The following is a 19,573-nucleotide window of genomic DNA, read 5'->3' as shown; positions in this document are numbered from 1 at the left end:
CTCGCATCCGGCCAGGCGGGCCTCGCGCAGGTCACCCCGCCCCGTTGCCGCCTGGGAATCACCCTGGACCGCCTGAGGCCCCGGGCCCTGCGGACGCAGCCGGAAACCTGCGCAACACAGGCCCAGGGCGGCGGCCTAGCTCACGGCAGGCCCAGCTGGCCGCTCACCTGCGCTCTCGCTGGAGGCCCACGGCTGTTCGGCCCGGGGCATGGCCCAGGGCGTGGGCGAGGGGCCCGCGGACACTTGTGAGGCTCAGGCTGGGGTTGGGTCTGTTCCCAGGAGGCCAGAGACTCAGGTCTGCCTTCAGGCAGCGCTTCCTCCAGGCCAGCTTCAAACCCTCTACCCGTGAGGTAGAGAACATCATCCGCGAAGAGTTTTCAAATCTGGGCCAAAACAATGTTCCCTGAGAGCTAACCAGCGGTAACGATCAGCAGGGGAAAATAACTGGAACAGGAGGGTAGAAATTTTTTGTAATTTCCACTCAGTGAGAGTGTTGAATGGGGTGTTTATGGATATGTGTGCAGGAGCAGCGTACTCCAGTATTCTTGCCTGGGAAATCCCATGGACAGAGGAGCCAGGTGGGATACGGTTCATGGAGAGACAGAGACAGGACTCAGTGACTAAACAACAACCGGATGACCAAATAAAATGGACTTTCTGCTTCAGGGTGGAGTTTTTAAAGATGGAAGGCCTCTACTGGAGAGGTTGGCTCTGTCAACTGGGAAAAAAAAAAAAAAAAAAGCACAATCTAAAAGTGGAGAATTATGTTTTATTTAGCAGACAAAACTGAGGACTTAAGCCTGGGACGCAGCCTCTCAGCTCTGAGAAACTGCTCAGAAGAGGTAAGAGAAGAGCCAATACGTAATCATCAAAAGATTATAGGTGATTAAAACCAGGTATTTCAAGTTAAGGAATTTGGCACTTTTCTGTTTATGGGAAGATGCAAGAGTCTGGCTCACTGAAATTATTCCTTGGATATGTACCTCCACTATGTGGAGCCAGTATCTTGCACTTTCTCATCCCAAGTCTCCTCAGGGTACTACAGTGAGTGGTGGCTATAGTGGCTGATGGCCTGAGGGCCAGCATCCTCTCTCTCTCCTGAGCTCTCTCAGGGCTCACCATGGGGAGGATGGGGCTGTACTGTGATGACTTGATGACTGCAACAACCTTTGTTTACTGATAGGTCAGGCAACATTTTTTCACTCATGACTCCAAACCCAAACTGGTAGGAGGGGTAGGTTGAGTAGAGGACAGGACTCCAAATCTGGACTTGAAAGAGAGGAGCAGCTGAGCTAGAAGTAGAGATGAAGATGCCTAGGAAGGGAGAGGACCTTATAGAAAAAAGGCCAAAGAGTTGGATATGGAAGCCTGTGCTGGGCATGGGGAGCAAATTTTTCTAGCTGGAGGAACTAGTATAGTGTACTAGATGGAGGCAGAAAATACATTGTGTAAATTGGGATGGGACTGCTGAGATTATAACAGTTGCTTCTCTAGGTAACTTTCTAAATGGAAGTTGCTTCCTGACCTGATTGAGAAGATAGCTGGAAATTAGGACACTAGGTTTGGAGGAACCATTTACTGAAGGATTTTGCAAGTAAAATTCTCCAAAAGAAGGAAAGAAGTTCAAGATAAACTTCCTAAGGACTGGAGAAGGAAGCTGAACACCTGAGACAAAATCAGAAAGCCTTCTCTGCTATCCTTTTCCAGATCACTCCCCCAAACAGCCATATTGCACTTAGAATCAAGCATGTGACAGGCATTGCCAGGTGCTGGGAAGCCAAGAATGAATTTTTTTAAAGTGATTCTTGACTTAAAAATGCTTAAAGTCTGGAAGTGGAGATAGGTTGTTAATCAGATGATTTTAGAGATGGATACAAAATTTTCGGGTAATAGGTCATTAGGGTTTATTGTGTTATAATGCTAGTTGTGGGGATGATCTAGAAGGGGCAAAGTGAAGAAATGGAAGGACTTGATGTTGGATGGGAAGAAGTGGAGGGAAGTGGGAGGACAGTGGTGCTGTGGGAACACTGAGAGAGATGGTGATCACCACAGATGTGATGATCAGTAGCAGAAGGAGGCCAGTACTTGGGTCATTCTCTGGAATTCACAGCATCCTCAGCAATGCAGCCCAGCCACTGCTTCCTAAAAAACCCTCTTCAGTGCCAATCCCTTGGGAACTGAAATTGATAGTCACCAAATCATGTAGTATTAGAGCAGGACAAATCTTTGGAAAGTAACTAGGTTGGGAATCTGAGTAACAGAAAGGGTGACTTGCCCAACGTTATCCAGTTCCTCTGGCAGGCTACATAGTGTTGCACAGAGTCAGACACAACTGAAGCAACTTGGCACAGGCACACACACCCAGTTTGTCGGTAGTAGAACAGAGACGAGAATACAGGTGTCCTGTCAAGCCCAGCTTCTTTTTTTAAAAAAAATATTTATTTAAGTAATTGATTTATCTGGCTGCAAGAGGTCTTAGTTGTGGCATGCAGGATCTTTTAGTTGCTGCATATGAACTCTTTTTTTTTTTTTTTGGTGTGAACTCTTATTAATAGTGGTATGTGGGATCTAGACTGAACCCAGGCCCCCTGCATTGGGAGCATAACGTCTTAGCCACTGGACCACCAAGGAAATCCCTTGCCCAGCTTCTTTTGCTGTACAAACTGTTCTAGAAGCCTCTGCTGACAAAGTAGCCTATAAATTGTGAGACCGGTCTTAGACAGTTTCCTCTAATGTAATGTAAACTCTCCAGATCCCTCTTGTCTGATCCTCAGCAGTTGCTATGAAAAACTGTTTCTCATCCCCTTAGCTTTCTCCTTTCAGTTCCCTCTTTGCTTTATCATACGCCACTCTAACAGACAGAGCCCTGGCCAGGATAGGGAAGATTTATCAGCTTCCCAGTTCTGTGTTTTTTATAGAACCCCGGATCCAGTTGCCTGTTTTAGTCCAACCTTGAAGTGCTGACTCATACGTAACTTGAGGCCCCATATTCTTTTCCCCTCAATCCTTTCCTTTCTTTGTTCTGCATCTTCTTTTCTCATTTTTTCAATTCTTTCCTCTCTATCTCCTTTCTGATTTGTCACTTTCACTGTCTGCTGGCACCTGACCTACCACCCAATCTTATACTCCTACCTCTAATGTATCCCCACAGTTGTCATGACTCAGAACTTTGGGGTGAGCACGGTTCTAGGTACTGACGGGAGAACCAAAAGAAAGCTGAGCCCCCAATCTGCCTGGAGAGTCAGGGCACATTTTGTCATTCTGGAACATTTTTAGTATATGTGCTGCCGAAGCGAGCACTCTGGAACATTTTTAAAGCCCTCTGTGCCTCTGAATATAGCAAATATGCGTGGAAGGAGGGGCAGACAGGCAGATTAACAGATGGGTAGATCCTAACATAATCCAAAAAGGATAATGTAAGGCCACTTTCACTTGGTTTAGTTTGTGAACTGATAGAGATGGCAGCAAATGGAAGAACCAGCCCAGAAATCTGGTGAAATCCAACTCAGGCCCTATAACTGCCTTTCCCCTAGAAGGCTTAATTACAAATAAAAAGACACAGGGTGTTATGTATATTCAATTTTATTTGCTTTTCCACATCTGGCTCAATAGTCTCTTAGACTGGTTTTTTCCTTGATGGCCTCAAGTTCTGCTGTCAGTCCCAGAATCATCTTGGGAAGGCCGCTGGACTCAGGAAGATGTTCAGTTGCTGGCAATGGCCTAAAGGGAAAACCGGTTATATCCAGTCAGCAACTTCTGTTCACCTCCTTTCTTTTTTCTTCAGGGCTCCTAGTTGAGTATGGCCCTGTACTGGGTTTATGGGGAGTTGTGAGGGTGGGAGGCAAGAAGCAGTTCTTAACTGGGCCAGGACAATTCAGTGCTATAAGCGCATACTCAGAACTTAGTGGCAGAACTTGAACTGGTTGTAAGTCAAGGTTCATGCCACAAGACTCCAGAATGTGTTTGAAGGCTGGAGGGCACAGGTGGGATGGTGTGAGGCTCTACCACCAGGTCAGTGTAGGTACATTCTCATCTAGCACTCAAGCACTGTTTAAGGTGGTAAAACCTCTTGCCAAACGGTAGAGCAAATTCTCATGATGCCCTTAGAAAGAACTGGTGGGGGAGAATGTTAGTGCCTGTTCCCTTGCCTGGAGTGTGCAGGCCTTTCTGAAGCCATTTTCCCCTTGGCCTTGACTTGGACAGCCGCAATAGGCACCTGGTTCAGGCCTGCTGTTGCCACCTTACTCTAAGTAGTAAACAATATGGTGAAGCCTGCTTAGTAGGTATGTGAAGAGGAACTCGGGATGGCAACACTATCAGGCGAAAGTTCACTAGAGGGGAAGGGAAAGGGGTAAATAACTATTTGAAGGTGATGAGGAAGTTGACGGCTTCTCCTGCCCAACTTTTGCTCCCTACCCTAGTCAATGCGTGAGTCTCCAGGTGACTGTATTTCATCCCATCATTTGAGAGGACTCACATTATTTATCCAAGAGATGTAAGCAGAGACCCGGGTGAAGACTGTGGGCTTCTTGGCGACATTACAGCCCAGGCTGGATACAAAGCTGGTCACACCATGGACAGCATACTGGCCATTCACCAAGCAGTGAAGGGGGCCCCCAGAATCACCCTGTGGGGAAGAGAAGCAGAGTCCTAAAACTCCAGATCTTTGGCTCTTTGGGCCTTTGTTTCTGCTTACACCCTACCCACCCACATCTCTGTTTATAAATCCCGTACTGTATAAAACCTCCAATTGGAATCCCTACTTCCTTCGTATCCCCACTTTCTAAACAATTATAGTACTTCTTCCTTTTTTTTGCAGCATGTTTGTCATGTTCTGCCTTGTGTTTTGGTTTCATAATTTGTTTCTAACTCCCACGCTTATCTGTGATCTTCTCGAGACAGGAACTACATCTTGCTGATATTTTCCGCTCTACAATGCTAGCCTAGAACTTTGAATGTCTTAAGTTCAATAGCTATTACTGACTTAAATTGAACCTACAGTGGGGGGAAATAGGGTGTTCTAATGATTTACCTACCCCCAGCATTCAGACCAACAGGTCTAATTAGACAGCATTTAGATAACAGGGCAGGTAGTCAAAACATGTTAAACTAAACTGAGGTAAAGAGAAGAGAAAGTGCTGTATTGGGTAGTGGTTACGTGCTTGGGCTCAGAATCGGAAGAATCTGAGTTTACAGATTATGACCTTGATACTCTTTTCCTTACTCAGTTCCCAGATGTCAGTTCTGTGATTCCAGACATAAAATTGGAAGCTATTTCGTTGAAGAATCTGACCAGCACAAGAGGGAAGACTTTGAGGTACTATCGTTAGAAGTCCTCCAATGAAACGGCCTAGCCAGCTCACCTGACGAAGCAGTTCCCTATAGATGAACCCCACCTATGGCTCAGAGGGACCTATCAGCTTGCCACTGTCCTACTCTGAAATAAGAGCAGATGGTCAAGGATGACCAAACATCTAAGAAAGCGTTGGTCGCTCAGTCGTGTCTGACTCTTTGCGACCCCATGGACTGTAGCCCTCCAGGCTCCTCTGTTCATGAGATTCTCCAGGCAAGAATTATGGAGTGGGTTGCCATTTCCTTCTCCAGGGGATCTTCCCAACCCAGGCATCGAACCCGGGTCTCCTGCATTGCAGGCAGACTCTTTACCATCTGGGGCACCAGGGAAGAAAGCCTCAACATAAAAATAAAGATCCTGAGTGAAGTAAGTCAGACACAGAAAGACAAATATCATATGATATCACTTATATGTGGAATCTAAAACAGAAGTAGAGTCACAGATGTAGAAAGCAAACTTGTGATTATCAGGGGAGAGAGAAATGGGTGGGGAGGGAAAATAGGGAGATTGGGATTGACATATATACAGTACTATATGTAAAATAGGTAACTAATAAGAACCTACTGTACAGCACAGGGAACTTCTACTCAATATTCTATAATGGCCCATGTGGGAAAAGAATGAAAAAAAAAGTGAATATATGTATAACTGATTCTACTTTGTGTATACCTAAAACTCACACAATGTTGTAAATTACCTATACTCCAATAAAAAAAATTTTTTTTTAATTTAAAAAATAAAGATCAAAATAAAGAGAAAGAAATAAACCAAAACTGAAGACAACCAAGATTATGCAGGGAGAAGACTACAAACAATAAAACTATATAAGTATTATATCCATGATATAAGAAGAGCAAGCTATTAGAGCATTCAGAAAACAAAAAGCCTTTGGAAACATGAATATGATGGTAGTAATGAAATATTAGGCTAGGAGATAGACAAACTATATAGAGAGAAAATAAGAAAATAGGGGAACCAGTTTAGGAGGTGGATTGTGAGTAACAGGAATTCTAGAAACAAAAAATGAAAACGGAGGGGAGGAAATCATCAATAAATAAACATTTTCAGAACCAAAGGTCTGGAGTTTCCAGGATGAAAAAACTCACTATCCCTCAAAATGAATGCAAATAGACCCATACCAAGACACAGAACACCAGGGTCAAGAGAAGATAAAATAGGTCAGTTATAAATTAGTGGAGAGTTTAAGGCTGAACTGGTGATGAGTTGAGTATGTTGTTGGTTGTTGTCTGGTCAATAAGTCTTGTCCAACTCTTTGTGACCCCATGGACTGCAGCACGCCAGACTTCCCTGTCCTTCACTATCTCCCAAAGTTTGCTCAAACTCATGTCGATTGAGTTAGTGATGCCATCTAACCATCTCATCCTCTGTCGTCTTCTTCTCCTTCTGCCCTCAATCTTTCCCAGCATCAGGGTCTTTTCCATTGAGTCAGCTCTTCTCATCAGGTGGCCAAAGTATGGGAGTTTCAGCTTCAGCATCAGTCCTTCCAATGAATATTCAGGGTTGGTTTCCTTTAGGACTGACTGGTTTGATCTTTTTGCTGTCCAAGCGACTCTCAAGTCTTCTTCAGCACCACAATTCAAAAGGATCATTTCTTCGGCGCTCAACCTTCTTTATTGTCCAATTTTCACATCTGTGTGACTACGGCAAAAGTCACAGCTTTGACTATATGGACGTTTGTTAGCAAAGTAATGCCTCTGCTTTTTAATATGCCATCTAGGTTTGTCGTAGCTTTTCTTCCAAGGAGCAAGTGTCTTTTGATTTCATGGCTGCAGTCACCGTCTGCAGTGATTTTTAAGCACAAGAAAATAAAATCTGCCAGTTTCCATTTTTTCCCCATCTATTTGCCATGAATATATATTTTATGCAAATTTTAAAAGACAATGATTAACTCTAGGGAAAACAAAATTATTCAGGGAATAGCATTTTGCATGAGTATGATAAATACTAAATGTTAGTTTAAGAGAAATTATTTAGGGAGGTTGGGGTGGGGATCAGAAAAATTCATGCTTGAAGGGCAAGTATAAATGTGTAAAGGAAGAGAAGTTCCATATCTTGCATAATGCCTGAAGTGAAAAATTAAGTAGCAATATAAGTATACGCTTTTAGAGAGCTGGAGGTAGACATAAAAGAAGTCAACTCAAGAGTTAAAAGTAGTCCCCTCTAGGGAGTGAGAACTCCAGGTCAAAGAAGAAACACATGATTGTTCTTTCCCACTATCAAGCCTCAGAGTTTTATTTGCCACCTTAAACAAAGTCATCATTCAATGAAAACAACAACAACAAAAAAAAGAACTAGGGAAAGAGACCAAAAGTTCAAATTGGGGCTAATTTTTTTTTTTTAAGGAAGTAGCTGTACCCCACCCTAACTATGTTTGGGTTAAGAAGATGGTTATTCTTTTTATAAAAAGAAAGATATATATTCCTTTAGGTTATTGTACTCAATACAAAACAATTTAAATATCTTCCACCTAAATTCTAATAGGGATTTGAGAGCATTTCTAAGCTAGAGGAATGGAAGGTAATTGAATTGTGTACCATATTTCTGTCTTATGCTAATTGACCTGAAAAGAAACAAAAGCTCTGTAGTGAAGGAGGATATGGCTGAGGATTTTAGGGCAGAAGGAAGAGCTGGGAGAGAGCTCAGTGGGAGTGGGTAGATTGAGGTGAGAGGTGTTTAATGAATCCCCTCTGAGGATATTGGCGGGGGACACAGAAATCTGAAAGCCCCAAAACCAAGACACAATATTTGGGAAATTCCATTGGGAAGGGACTGTGGAGACACAATGGCCTCAGAGAATATCTGATTTGCAGTGTCAGCCAGAAGGGAAGTACTCTAGTTTTTCAGTGTTCAAGACTTTGAGAGAGAGCAGGGGAAAGTGAATTAAACTCAGAAAGATTAAACCTTAAGAGGTTATAGGTGAGGCTGGCTGGTGAGGAACTGGAAGAATTTAACTTATGTGTTTGTCTTCATTTATTTATTTATTCATTTGGCTGCACTGGGTCTTAGTTGTGACATGTGGAATCTAGTTCTCTGACCAAGGATCGAACCCAGAGCCCCCTGTATTCAGAGCACTGAGCCTTAGCCACTAAACCACCAGGGAAGTCCCACATCTTTTTTTTTTGCCCTAACTTACAGGTAGGGTTCCCAGGATACAGGACTTTTAGATGTGGACAAAAAAATGTTGCCTGCTGTGTCAGTAAACAAAGTGTTGCCTGCTATTCTGGGAAACAATGAATGTTGCCCACTATCAAGCCACCTGCCCCCGCAGCTGCTTTCCACATCCTGAAGAGATTTCAGGATGGCGAAAAATGATACTGACCCTAGATAGTTACAATGAATATCAAAGGGCTGGTTTCTATGAGCCCAGACTCTTGCATTTTCCCATACAGAGAAAAGCACTGAAACCATTCACTTGAGATGTCTGTTTCTTGTTAATTGGCAGTAATCTTTGATGGCTGACTGTTTTCTTCCCCCCCGCAAAAATTCTAACATCCCTTGGCTCCTTCCTTACCTCTTTGCAACTGTTCCTCTGAGCTGTCTGAGAGGGTGTCTTCCAGGCTATAATCCTCAGTAAATTCATCCAATAAAACAAAACTCTTAACTTGTAAGTTGTGTGGTTTTGGGTTTTTTTTTTCAGCTGACCCTGGGGAAGTCCTGGGAAAACTGGGATGAGTTGGTCACCTTACTTTCATAGTACTAAGTGCTCACCAAAAAAACCTTTAATTTTTGATTCTACTATTTCAGCCAGCCTACCAGTCTCCTTCTGGCTTCTCTTCCTCCTCCACCTAGCTTAGAGCTTGCATTTGATCTGCAATACTGTCTTTATGTTTCAATAATGCATGAAAGCCCAGCCCTGAACTAATCCATTCCCTACAACTAGATCTTTGAATGGAGTGAATAATTTACCCATATGATTACTGCATGGTCTCTAACCTCAGCCTATCAGCAACATCATGGAGGCCAGTCTTTCTCCATTCATCTTAATTAATCCAAATCCATCCAACCCTTTTACCCCTTCATTTTCCACATTTAAATTTGACTCCTAGTTCATGCGTAAATAGAAGCAATTACAGAACACCCACCAAATTTGAGCTACTCAGCCTGCACATTCTTTCATATCCATGCATGTTTCTGTGACCCCCTTCTATTCAAAGCCAGCTCCACCTGTGTTCTTGGTTCATCTTTTCCTTCCCCTCTGGGATCTTGCTGTGCTGTGCTGTGCTTAGTCGCTCAGTCATGTCCGACTCTTTGCAACTCCATGGACTGTAGCCAGCCAGGCTCCTCTGTCCATGGGGATTCTCTAGGCAAGAATACTAGAGTGTGTTGCCATGCCCTCCTCCAGGGTATCTTCCCGACCCAGGGATTGAACCCATGTCTCCTGCATTGTAGGCAGATTCTTTACCAGCTGAGCTACCCCTGGGGTGGCCCCTGGGGTCTTGCATCATCCATTTATTCCCTTTCTCTGACTCTACAGGATCCTTTCCGCTCTGCCCAGAAATACACTCAGTTTTCTTCGATCTTAAAAGATGCACCCGCTCCACGACTTTCATCCTCCTGAAAGCTACCAGACTTCTAAATTCCTCTTTCATCCAAGATTCTTGAAAGAGTATTCTATGTTTCTTGCTATTTGTTATTGCCTCTTCATGCCTTACCTTTCAATCAAGCTTCTGTCCTCATCACTCCACTGAAACTGTTCTGGCCATAGTTACCAGTGATCAGTCAACTGCCGAAGAAGCTACTTTCAGTTATGCACTGTCCCTGTCAGTATTTCCTGAGGGTTTGTAAAAACCCTTATTACTATGGTTTCCTCTTACTTCTTAGATCCTTATGGATCCTTTGTCCTCCACCTATCCCTGAAGCACGCAACTATTTCTGTTATCACAGTTCTTCCCCCAAATCACTGTTTTATTTTCTTTTTTCCTCATTCTACCATTTTTTCCCTGAGGAGTAGGCAGTAGAGGGTGGGAGAGTTTGAGGGATCTCATTTCCTGTTGAACTTATCTCTAGCCCAGTTTTCTCCTCCAGGCTCTACTCTCTTTATATCTGGTTTCTTACCAGTTAAACTACAGCTGAATGTCCCACTGAGATCTCAGACTCAATTTGTCCAGAACCATATTCATCACTTTCCCTCTGAAATCCTAGAATCTTGTCTCATTGGAGGCTGCAAACCCCTCCCCCAAATCACTTAACTGAGACGCCTGGAAGTCACTACTGCTCCTCCACCTCCCTCCTCTCCACTGCACTAACTCAGACCCTCAGATTTCTTGCCTAGATAATTGAAACAGTCTCCTAACCAGTCTCCCTGCTAATTTTGCCCTCTTCAAATACACGCTTACCTTATCATCAGAGAGTGATTTTAAAAGGCAAATCTGCTCACGCTGTTCTCCTGTTTAAAACTCTTGAGGGGTTTCCCAGTGCCTAAGATAAAGTGCATGTCCCAAGCATGCTATTTGAATGAAGGCCCAAGTCCTGTGGCTCCTACCCGTCTCTAGTGTCATCTCCTGACATTCCCTAGAATGGTAATAGTTTATGTTGCAGCCCAGAGGTGAGCACATTTTTTTTTTTTTTTGTAAAGAGCCAAAGAGTAAGTATCTCAGGCTTTGCAGGTCATACTGTCCCTCTCGCAACTGTTCATCCCCATGAATGCAGCCATAAACAATGTCATGAACAAGTCTAACTGCATTCCAGGGAAACCTTCTTTTTAAAACAAACATTGAAATTGTATATTTTTCATGTGTCATAACATATTCTTCCTTTTTAAATTTTTTCCCAACCATTAAAAAAAATACCAAAAACATTCTTAGCTCACGGGCCACACGAAAAACAGAGGCAGCAAGTTGGGTGCTGGAGGCTGTGAGCCCTGAACCGCTGCTATAGCTGAAGGGAATGCCTTATAATTCTCTGTGTGTTCTAGGTTCTTAGCCCATGTCTTTCTTCATGTTCTCTCTCTCTGAATATTTTTACCTCTTTTTTTCTTGCCTGGCTTTCTGTTTAAACTTCATGACTCACTATGAACTCTAGCTTCTCAGGGAAGGAAAGTCTTTTCTGACACCAACAGGTAGAGAGGGCAGTATCTGTTTTTTGGATTCCTGTATCACCTTTAGGCATGTCTTTATGATAACACTTAGCCACACTGTAGACGTTCTGTCCTATGTCTGCTCTTTCCATTCCTCCACTAGACTGTGTTTATATTCATCTTTGTATCTTTTGTATTTTTGATACAAAGATGAATCAAACACAGTGACTAGCATTTAGCAGATAATCAAGAACTTTTATTGGACTGCAGTACCAAATCTGTAAGATGGTGTATTGCTGATTGATCTTGTGTAAATAGAAGATGATTTATACATATATATAATTTTATAATAGTTTATATATACTATTATAAAGCTATTTAGTGTACTTTCCCCTACCGTATTTACCTGTATATATATTGCTATCAACACTACTAGGTCAAAAGGGTGGTGGTAGAGGAGCTATAAGAAAAATTAGGGTCAGGACTTCCCTGAATGGCTAAGACTCTGCGCTCCCAATGTAGGGGGCCTGGGTTTGATCCCTGGTCAGGGAACTAGATCCCATATACTGAAACTGGGAGTTGACATGCCACAACTAAAGATCCCAGACAGAAGATCTCACCTGTTACAACTAAGACCTGGCTCAGTCAAATAAATAAACAGAATATTTAAAAAAAAAAGAAAGAAAGAAAAATTGGGGTTGATGGGAGGGAAGCTACCCTGTACACAGTCACAACCACTAATTCAGGCCTAGCCCTACCGCAGCCATTAAAAGTCTAAGGCACCAATAACTTCTAAAGGACACTCACATATACCAACACAAATGTTAGGCCACATGCAAACTTTTGAGGTGAGGGCATCAGGCAGGCAAGATGAATTTTAAGTTTCCTTTCAACTTTGAGATTCCTTGAATACAGACTTATCAGCACAGAATAATTCTCATCCAGACACTAGACTAGTAAGTTGAGTCTGTATTTACGGGTGGGAGTAGGTGTGGAATAGGAGGTGGAGAAAAGGTAGGGGGTGAGAGGGAGAGAAGAGAGGGAGCTGGGGTGAGACTTCTGACACTCTGAGCCTGTGTTCACCTGGCATCCAGCACGAACTCCGTCTCCTCCAGCGCACACCATGGTGGTCTTCACGGTGGAGCCCCAGTAGGAGGAGCTGGAGCAGGTGGCGTAGTCCACGGAGGGCAGGTAAGCCTGCTGCAGGGTCTGGGCCAGCTGCCCATTGGCTGAACAGCACACACAACTTTAGAGGTCAGCCCCAGATGCTGTGCAGGGAAAACCTTCCACACCTGGCCAAACTTTCCCAAGCTCTGATGAAAGCTGAGGTCAGGGTAAGCTCCTTTTCTCTGCCATGTCATAGATGTCCTCTTGTTTCTTTTTAGTTGAAAGGTACAGGCACCTTCCTTGACTAGTATTCCCAGATTCCAAACCACTAACTCATGACTACTTTAGTTAAGTAACTAGAATGGTCTTATTGTTAATAACTCATCTGTCTATCCTGTTTCCTTACACCATAAACCCCATGGAGTAGAACTGGAACTGTGCAGCCTTCTTTCCATTTCTTAAGAACTTAGTGCAGTTTTCCTTTATCTGATTGTGTGTGTGTGTGTGTGTATCCTTACAACAACACTTTCATGTTATATACAGATCAGGGAATTGAATCACAATGACATTAAGTGAAGCGAGAGCAAAGCTGGATTAGAAGCATGTCTGTCTCAGTCCCAGGTTTTCCCAGTAGACTGTTGCTCACAGTAAGACCTTGCCTCTCCTGCAGAGCTCAGATCCTGCCCAGTGGCTCTCAGCTTTCTGCACCAGGCCTGCTGTCTCTACCCTTGTTAACCATCTCTGCTCATAGCCTCTCCCACCTTTCCATGTCATCCAGTGACTTTCCCTTCCAGTAATCCTCCCATGATTGACCAGAAGAAGGCTGAGGCCTCCTCTGCCTTGACTTCTTTGGACCTGCAACCACCCCTGGCTCTTTCACTCCAACCCACAGCCCAGTGATTTGTCTATGGAGGTAGCATGATGCTGTAGTGACCACCAAAGTGGGAGCCAAGATATCGGCATTCTGGCCCCAGCTAACCAGGTACTAACTAGTCACTATCTAGTCATGGGACCTTGAACAAAGTCTTTACTTTCTTTGGGCCTCAGTCCTCATATATAAAATGAGAGGCTAGTAAAAAATACTCTCTGAGGTAAGGCCTGATTTTTTTGGTTGCTAAGAGTCTGTGAATCTCTGAATTGACTGTTGCATGGCTTGTTCTTAGGTTGATTTCACGCACCAGTTATTTTATCTCTGGTGGTTCCTCTGGTTCCTGACCTCCGGCTCTGAACACTTAGGACCACAAAACAAGGGCTGCAGAAGCTCAGCTACCTAATCAGTATCCGTGTGGGGGATGGATGGTGCCAGTGCAGGCAACTTACTCTTAGTCCTGCCCCAGCCTGTGATGTAGCAGGGCGTGTTGTTAGCCAGGATGGTTCCTGACTGTGGCAGAACACCCAGCTTGACAGAGCTGTTGAGGGTAGCACTCTGGGCCAGGCGCAGCACAGCGATGTCGTAACTGCGGGTAGAAAGGAGATTGCTTGTTCACAGGACCGGAACTTCCTTCAGCTCAGCATAGGGATAAGCCCTCCCTAAGCTTTGTGTCCCCACAGGATCGGAAACCAGTGACTACGAAGAAGGAGGGGACTCGCCAAGCTTCAAACTTGAGGAATTGCGCATTTGGGGTCTAGGATATTCTATGTGTAACAGCAGCCCCTGCTGGTGAGGTCTTGGCATGGTCACTAGTTCTTATTTGCAGCCCTGGGGAGTGAAGCTCTTTTCTGAGTGAAGAGCTGTGATCTTGGTAGTGGAGAAGAGTTCTCAAATGAGAAAGACATAAGATGCTTTGCAGATATACCCCAGTTACTGGAGCCCAATCCCACTCCCACACTCTATAGACTGGCCACCCTTTTAACCACTTCCTTTCCAAAAGTTTACAGCTCAGTCTTGCTGAAGTTTTCTTACTATAAGATTCATTTTTAGGAAGTCCGTTTTTGCTAATGGTGGTGGTATAGTAGCTAAGTCGTGTCTGACTCTCACGACCCCACGGACTGTAGCCTGTCAGGCTCCTCTGTTCATGGGATTCTCCAGGCAAGAAAACTGGAGTGGGTTGCCATTTCCTCCTCCAGGGGATCTTTGTGACCCAGGGATGGAACTCAGGTCTCCTGCATTGCAGGCAGATTTTTTACCAACTGAGCTACAAGGAAAGCCTTTTGCTAATGGAGTCTGTGCCATAAAATGAATAATAAATAACAATAGAAACAGGAACATTGAACTCTGCAGAGAAGGAGCTTCAGGGGATCCAATAATGCAGACCAGCCCAGATCAAACAAATCCCAAAGACCTTCAAATGTTCTCAAGCCCTAGTGTGTGCTCAGTCATGTCCAACCCTTTGCAGCCCCATGGACTGTAGCCCATCAGGCTCCTCTGTCCATGGGATTTTCCAGGCAAGAATACTGGAGTGGGTTGCCATTTCCTCTTCCAGGGGATCCTGCTGACCCAGGGATCGAACCCACATCTCCTGTGTCTCCTGTATTGCAGGCAGATTCTTTACCACTTGAGCCCCTGGGGAAGCCCCCCAACATCTTAATTCTCAAAGTCCTCCTGGATGACTGTGAAGGAAGCCCAGACCCTGTGGCTGGGCAGCTAGCCCTCCACCTCCCAGCCCCAGGCCAGCGCCACCTTGCCCTACCCTGCAGCCACGTTATTGCTGTTCCAGGACGGGTGCACCACGATCTTCTGCACGCTGATGTACTGCTCGGTGCCATCGTTCTGGCTCAGGTTGTGGTCTCCCAGCACCACACGGAAGGTCAGTGTGCTGAAGGGAGAGAGGGAACCCCTGAGTGAGCCTTTTCTTTCTCCTCTCAGAGAAAAGTTGGGAAGGCATCTTCCATCTCATTTTTAGGACAGGAACTCATCTTTTCTGGCCCAGGCAGAGGGAATATGGAAGACCCTGGGAGATGAAGTAACTAGCCCTCTCATCCCCAATTTGCTAACTTGTGGAAGTGACAAAAACTACTATCAGCTTCATTTCCCCAGTGTCAGAGGCTGAATATCTCATAACTTGGAAGAAGTGTGGTGGGCGTAAATGAAAGAATGTCTCTCAGACCACAAAGGGATGTTGAGAGGTATATAAATTTCTAGACCAAGAGTTCTTAAAACATGGTCCCTGGACCAGCAGCATCAGTAGAACCTGGAAACTTGCTAGAAATGCCGATTATCAGGACTCAGCCTGGAGTTCTCTATCAGGAACTCTACCGGGTGGGGCCCAGCAATCTGTGCCTTGTAGGTGATTCTGATACATGCTTAAATTTAAGAACCATTGCTCAAGATAAATATGAAAAAACGGTTACCAATCAGGCATTGACTAGTACTTAAATATTTATCTACTTAATCTTCACAATAATTCTACAAAGTAGGTATTATTACCCCATTAGAGATAAGAGAGTAAGAGCTTAGGGAGCTAAGTACACCATCCAAGTTCACATAGCTAGAAGAAGGTGGGACTGGATTTGAACGTGAACTTGTCTGATGCCAGGCTTTGAAAAGTACATAGTTTGTACTTTTCATCTTACTACCTCCCTGCAGGCCCCCAGACTCCTTCTTAAGTCTTGTCCTGAGTGGTCCAGGATACATATTCCTCTAGAAGGACCAGATTCTTCTCCCAGGGCTCAGAAAAGCTGGCTTGTTTTTCTCACCTATCCACACAGTGAGCAGCTGTCATCACCCAGTTCTGTTTGATGAGGGTGCCGCCACAGGTGTGATACCAGGAACTTCCAGACTTGTACTGGAGGGAAATCTAGACGGGGAGAGAAGAAAAGAGGAATAGGTTGGTGTTTTTAAAAAAACTTTGTCCCAAACCAAGATCTCCTTAAACTCCTGCCATCCCTCAAAATATCTGCCAACTATCTGGGCTACACATACAGTGCATTTGGCATCGTTACACTAGGTTGTGGCAAAGGGCCAAGAACCCAGGTCCTTCTACCTCGATTGCCTCTTGGGAAGGAAATGTAGCCATGGAATTGCTCTGTCACCTAATTCACAAGCCGAGGTCCCCAGAACTCCCCTCCAGTGTTTTCAAGATACACCCTGGCCCTTCATTCAGCGGATGCTTAGAAACGCCACTGGAGCCTTCGTTTTAATCAGTTCACGCCTCCTCCTTTGGTGGCTCTTATCACGCAATAACTCTACTCCTGAAAATGGAGGCTCAAACTTTTGTAAATTGGGTTTAATTCAGAATTAATTGCAGTGATTCCTCTCAAAGTATGGCTATTCACCAATCAATTTGCCAGTTTTACACAATTAGAATTGCTTAAATCAAAGCCTAGCCCTATTTTGAAAGTGGAAACTCTTTAAACAGCCACATAAACAAGGGGCTCTAGCTGGGGGCAGGGTGTGTTCACATGTGACACACACTGCATGGAGAGGGCTGTGTGTGTGTGTGTGTGTGAAGGTGTGTTGCATCTATGTGAGTCTCGCATACAGTCTTGCTAGTGTGGTCAAAGTGGTATCGCTGGGAGCGTACATGAGGTTTGTGTTTGTGTGTGTGCCTGGGAAAGTGAGTGTGGTTGGTGTTTTTGCATTTAGAGAAAAACTCCTTTTGCATTTAGAAAAAAACTCCTAAGCCTGGTCCCATTCATCTTCAACATCTAGAATCCAGGCAGCTGGAGAACTTCCTGTAGATAAGGATATGCACACATATACATAACAATGTATATCAGGGCACAAGCAACTCTTATTTCATTGGCAGTCTGGGCTGTGCAGGAACACCCACCTGAGAGGGCCAAGAATTCTTCGAGACCGCAGTCCCTCCAACTACCCGGGCGTTGGTTTCTGGAAAGTCCTGGGTGCCGTGTCCTTTGTGGAGCAGAAGAAAAGTGAGTGATGACTAAGCGTGGGGTCAGCTCAGGGTGGGAGGGCGGGAGGCAGTTGTGCTTTGTCTGCAAACTCACAGTTCCTCCCAGCAAATGAGGGGCCCAGCTGTGAGTTCTCTGGGTCCCTTTTGAAAGCAGGGAAGTCCAAGTGCCTTCTGCTTCCCCTACGTGTCCCCAGAGCTCTGACCCATTTCACACAGCCACCAGGACCCAGTGGTCTCAGCCTCACTCAGGGTCTCTACCCCTCACCTCACCCCCACCTGCCCACACACAGAGCTTTAGCTGGAGTCCCCAGGGGGGAAAGCAGTACACATGCCCCGAGGCGCCTGCTGAGGATGTCTTCCTGTCCTCGGGGATGATGGGGGAGTCTGGGGCCTGGAAGAGGCTCCTCTCTGCTTCAGGAACCTGTCAGCCCGGGGTTCCTGACCTTTTCTATCACGAGCTCCAGGAGAGTAAAGTTTTTGCTAGACACACAGGCAGAGTCTCCTGCTTGCCCCAGGATAAGACCTGGGCTTAGTGAAAGCTTTCGGACCCTCCTGCTCTATCTCCCTCCCTACAGATCTCCGGCCAGATGACCCACTTACCATAAAGGACGAGAGAGGCGAACACCAGCAAGCGCAGCATGTTGCCAGCGAGTAGACCACTGCCCCCTTGCCATGAACCAAGCCCTCTTTATACTCCTCTTATCAGCAGCTTTGCTGACCTTCTTCCTGCCAACTGGCAGGGCTGTTGGTGAAAGGCAGGGAAAATCACAGGTGACATGGAAACACAAATGAAAAGATTTCTTTTCAGGTAAACTAATTTATCTATGATCAAAGACAGAACAAGGCCAGGGCTGAATTAATCATCTGCTTTCAGTTGAAAAGCATCCAACAAACTCTTTACCAGAAATAAGATGGAAAGACAGGACTGGCTTTTCCTTTGGGGTGCTCCCCTCCTAACCTGCCACTGCCTCACTGCCCTCTGGGGCACTGTAAGTGCAGAGACCTACCCCGTGCACCAGGAGGTGGAGGCAAACAGGGCTGGAAGGTCAGCAGAAAGAAGGAAGAGACAGCAGCATCTCCCTGCCCAAAGAAGATGGGTCATTCCCCCAGGACACAGACAGAGGTATAAATGCAGGGCAACAAAAGCAGAGTAGATGCAGTGGAGAGAATTATTATTTTTTTAAGAACAATGTATACTTCCAAATGTTTGTTTATTATTCATTTTTTTAAAGGTGTGATTGTGGTGGCAATGGTATCAAATTGTTAATGGTATTTAGTTTCCATTGGGTGTATTTTACTTTATGCATTTATTTTTCTCTCTGGCTGCCCCTTGGCATATGGAACTTTCTCAACCAGGGATGGAATCTGTGCCAGCTCCAATGGAGCAAGGCGTCTTAACCACTGGACCACCAGGGAAGTTCAGTGGAGAGACTTCTGATGGAGGACGGTATTAGGAAGCAGGTTAGGGGAAACTCATATGGATAGCAGATGAAAGAGCTCTCAGAGAAGGAGGGTATGGGGTGGGTGAGAAGAGAGAGCCTTCAGGATAGGAAGCTAGTCTTCCGGCTATGAGGGTGGGGGCGGAGGATCGGGAGTTTCAGGACAGGTGTGTCCTGCAGGAGATGAGAGGCTCTGCTCATCAGAGTCAGGAGAGGAAGAAGGAGGGAGGTGCAGAGTGCCTGGTCGTGGGTGGCAAACTCTGGGTTGGGAGGTTCCTGAATGAGCACTGGCTGTGGAGCTGTGATTTAGGCAGAGAGAAGCCAGGAATGGTGCCACAGTGATGTCCACAGAGGAAGCCACAATGGTGTGATCACTCACCTGGAGCCAGACATCCTGGAATGTGAAGTCAAGTGGGCCTTAGGAAGCATCACTACAAACAAAGCTAGTGGAGGTGATGGAATTCCAGTTGAGCTATTTCAAACTCTAAAAGATGATGCTGTGAAAGTGCTGCACTCAATATGCCAGCAAATTTGGATAACTGAGCAGTGGCCACAAGACTGAGAAAGGTCAGTTTTCATTCCAGTCCTAAGGAACGGCAATGCCAAAGAATGTTCAATTATCGCACAATTGCACTCATCTCACACGCTAGCAAAGTAATGCTCAAAATTATCCAAGCCAGGCTTCAACAGTACATGCACCATGAACTTCCAGATGTTCAAGCTGGATTTAGAAAAGGCAGAGGAACCAGAGGTCAAATTGCCAACATCCATTGGATCATCGAAAAAGCAAGAGAGTTCCAGAAAAACATCTACTTCTGCTTTATTGACTATGCCAAAGCCT

The 19,573-nt window shown here is 45.0% G+C and overlaps 1 protein-coding gene and 1 long non-coding RNA gene across 2 annotated transcripts; one reads left to right on the top strand and one right to left on the bottom strand.

Moving 5' to 3' along the window:
• The first annotated feature begins 3 nt into the window (after nucleotides 1-3).
• On the top strand, nucleotides 4-11,169 carry LOC132659432 (uncharacterized). The gene is made up of 2 exons (XR_009599894.1): nucleotides 4-842; nucleotides 5,229-11,169. It is a non-coding gene; the product is annotated as an uncharacterized LOC132659432 (long non-coding RNA).
• CELA1 (chymotrypsin like elastase 1) lies at nucleotides 3,567-17,954 on the bottom strand. Its single transcript, XM_027967309.2, has 8 exons — nucleotides 17,894-17,954; nucleotides 17,210-17,292; nucleotides 16,134-16,234; nucleotides 15,128-15,253; nucleotides 13,818-13,954; nucleotides 12,474-12,619; nucleotides 4,478-4,627; nucleotides 3,567-3,720 (listed from the first exon to the last, which is right to left on the bottom strand). Exons 1-8 carry the CDS (start codon nucleotides 17,931-17,933, stop codon nucleotides 3,703-3,705), a joined length of 801 nt encoding a protein of 266 aa, XP_027823110.1. The 5' UTR covers nucleotides 17,934-17,954; the 3' UTR covers nucleotides 3,567-3,702.
• Between the last annotated feature and the right edge of the window lie 1,619 nt (nucleotides 17,955-19,573).

Source organism: Ovis aries, chromosome 3 (assembly GCF_016772045.2).
Source record: "Ovis aries strain OAR_USU_Benz2616 breed Rambouillet chromosome 3, ARS-UI_Ramb_v3.0, whole genome shotgun sequence".
In the NCBI taxonomy this organism is placed as follows: Eukaryota; Metazoa; Chordata; class Mammalia; order Artiodactyla; family Bovidae; genus Ovis; species Ovis aries.
Note: the sequence above shows the minus strand (reverse complement) of the source record. Positions and strands in the feature narration are given on the sequence as shown.

Coding starts and splice junctions, on each gene's coding strand:
- CELA1 (XM_027967309.2), bottom strand. CDS start 17,933: ATGCTGCGCTTGCTGGTGTTCGCCTCTCTCGTCCTTTATG. Junction 15,254..16,133: donor GCTGCTCACTGTGTGGATAG/GTGAGAAAAACA, acceptor CTCTCCCTTCAG/CACACTGACCTTCCGTGTGG. Junction 12,620..13,817: donor AGGCTGGGGCAGGACTAAGA/GTAAGTTGCCTG, acceptor TGTGCTGTTCAG/CCAATGGGCAGCTGGCCCAG.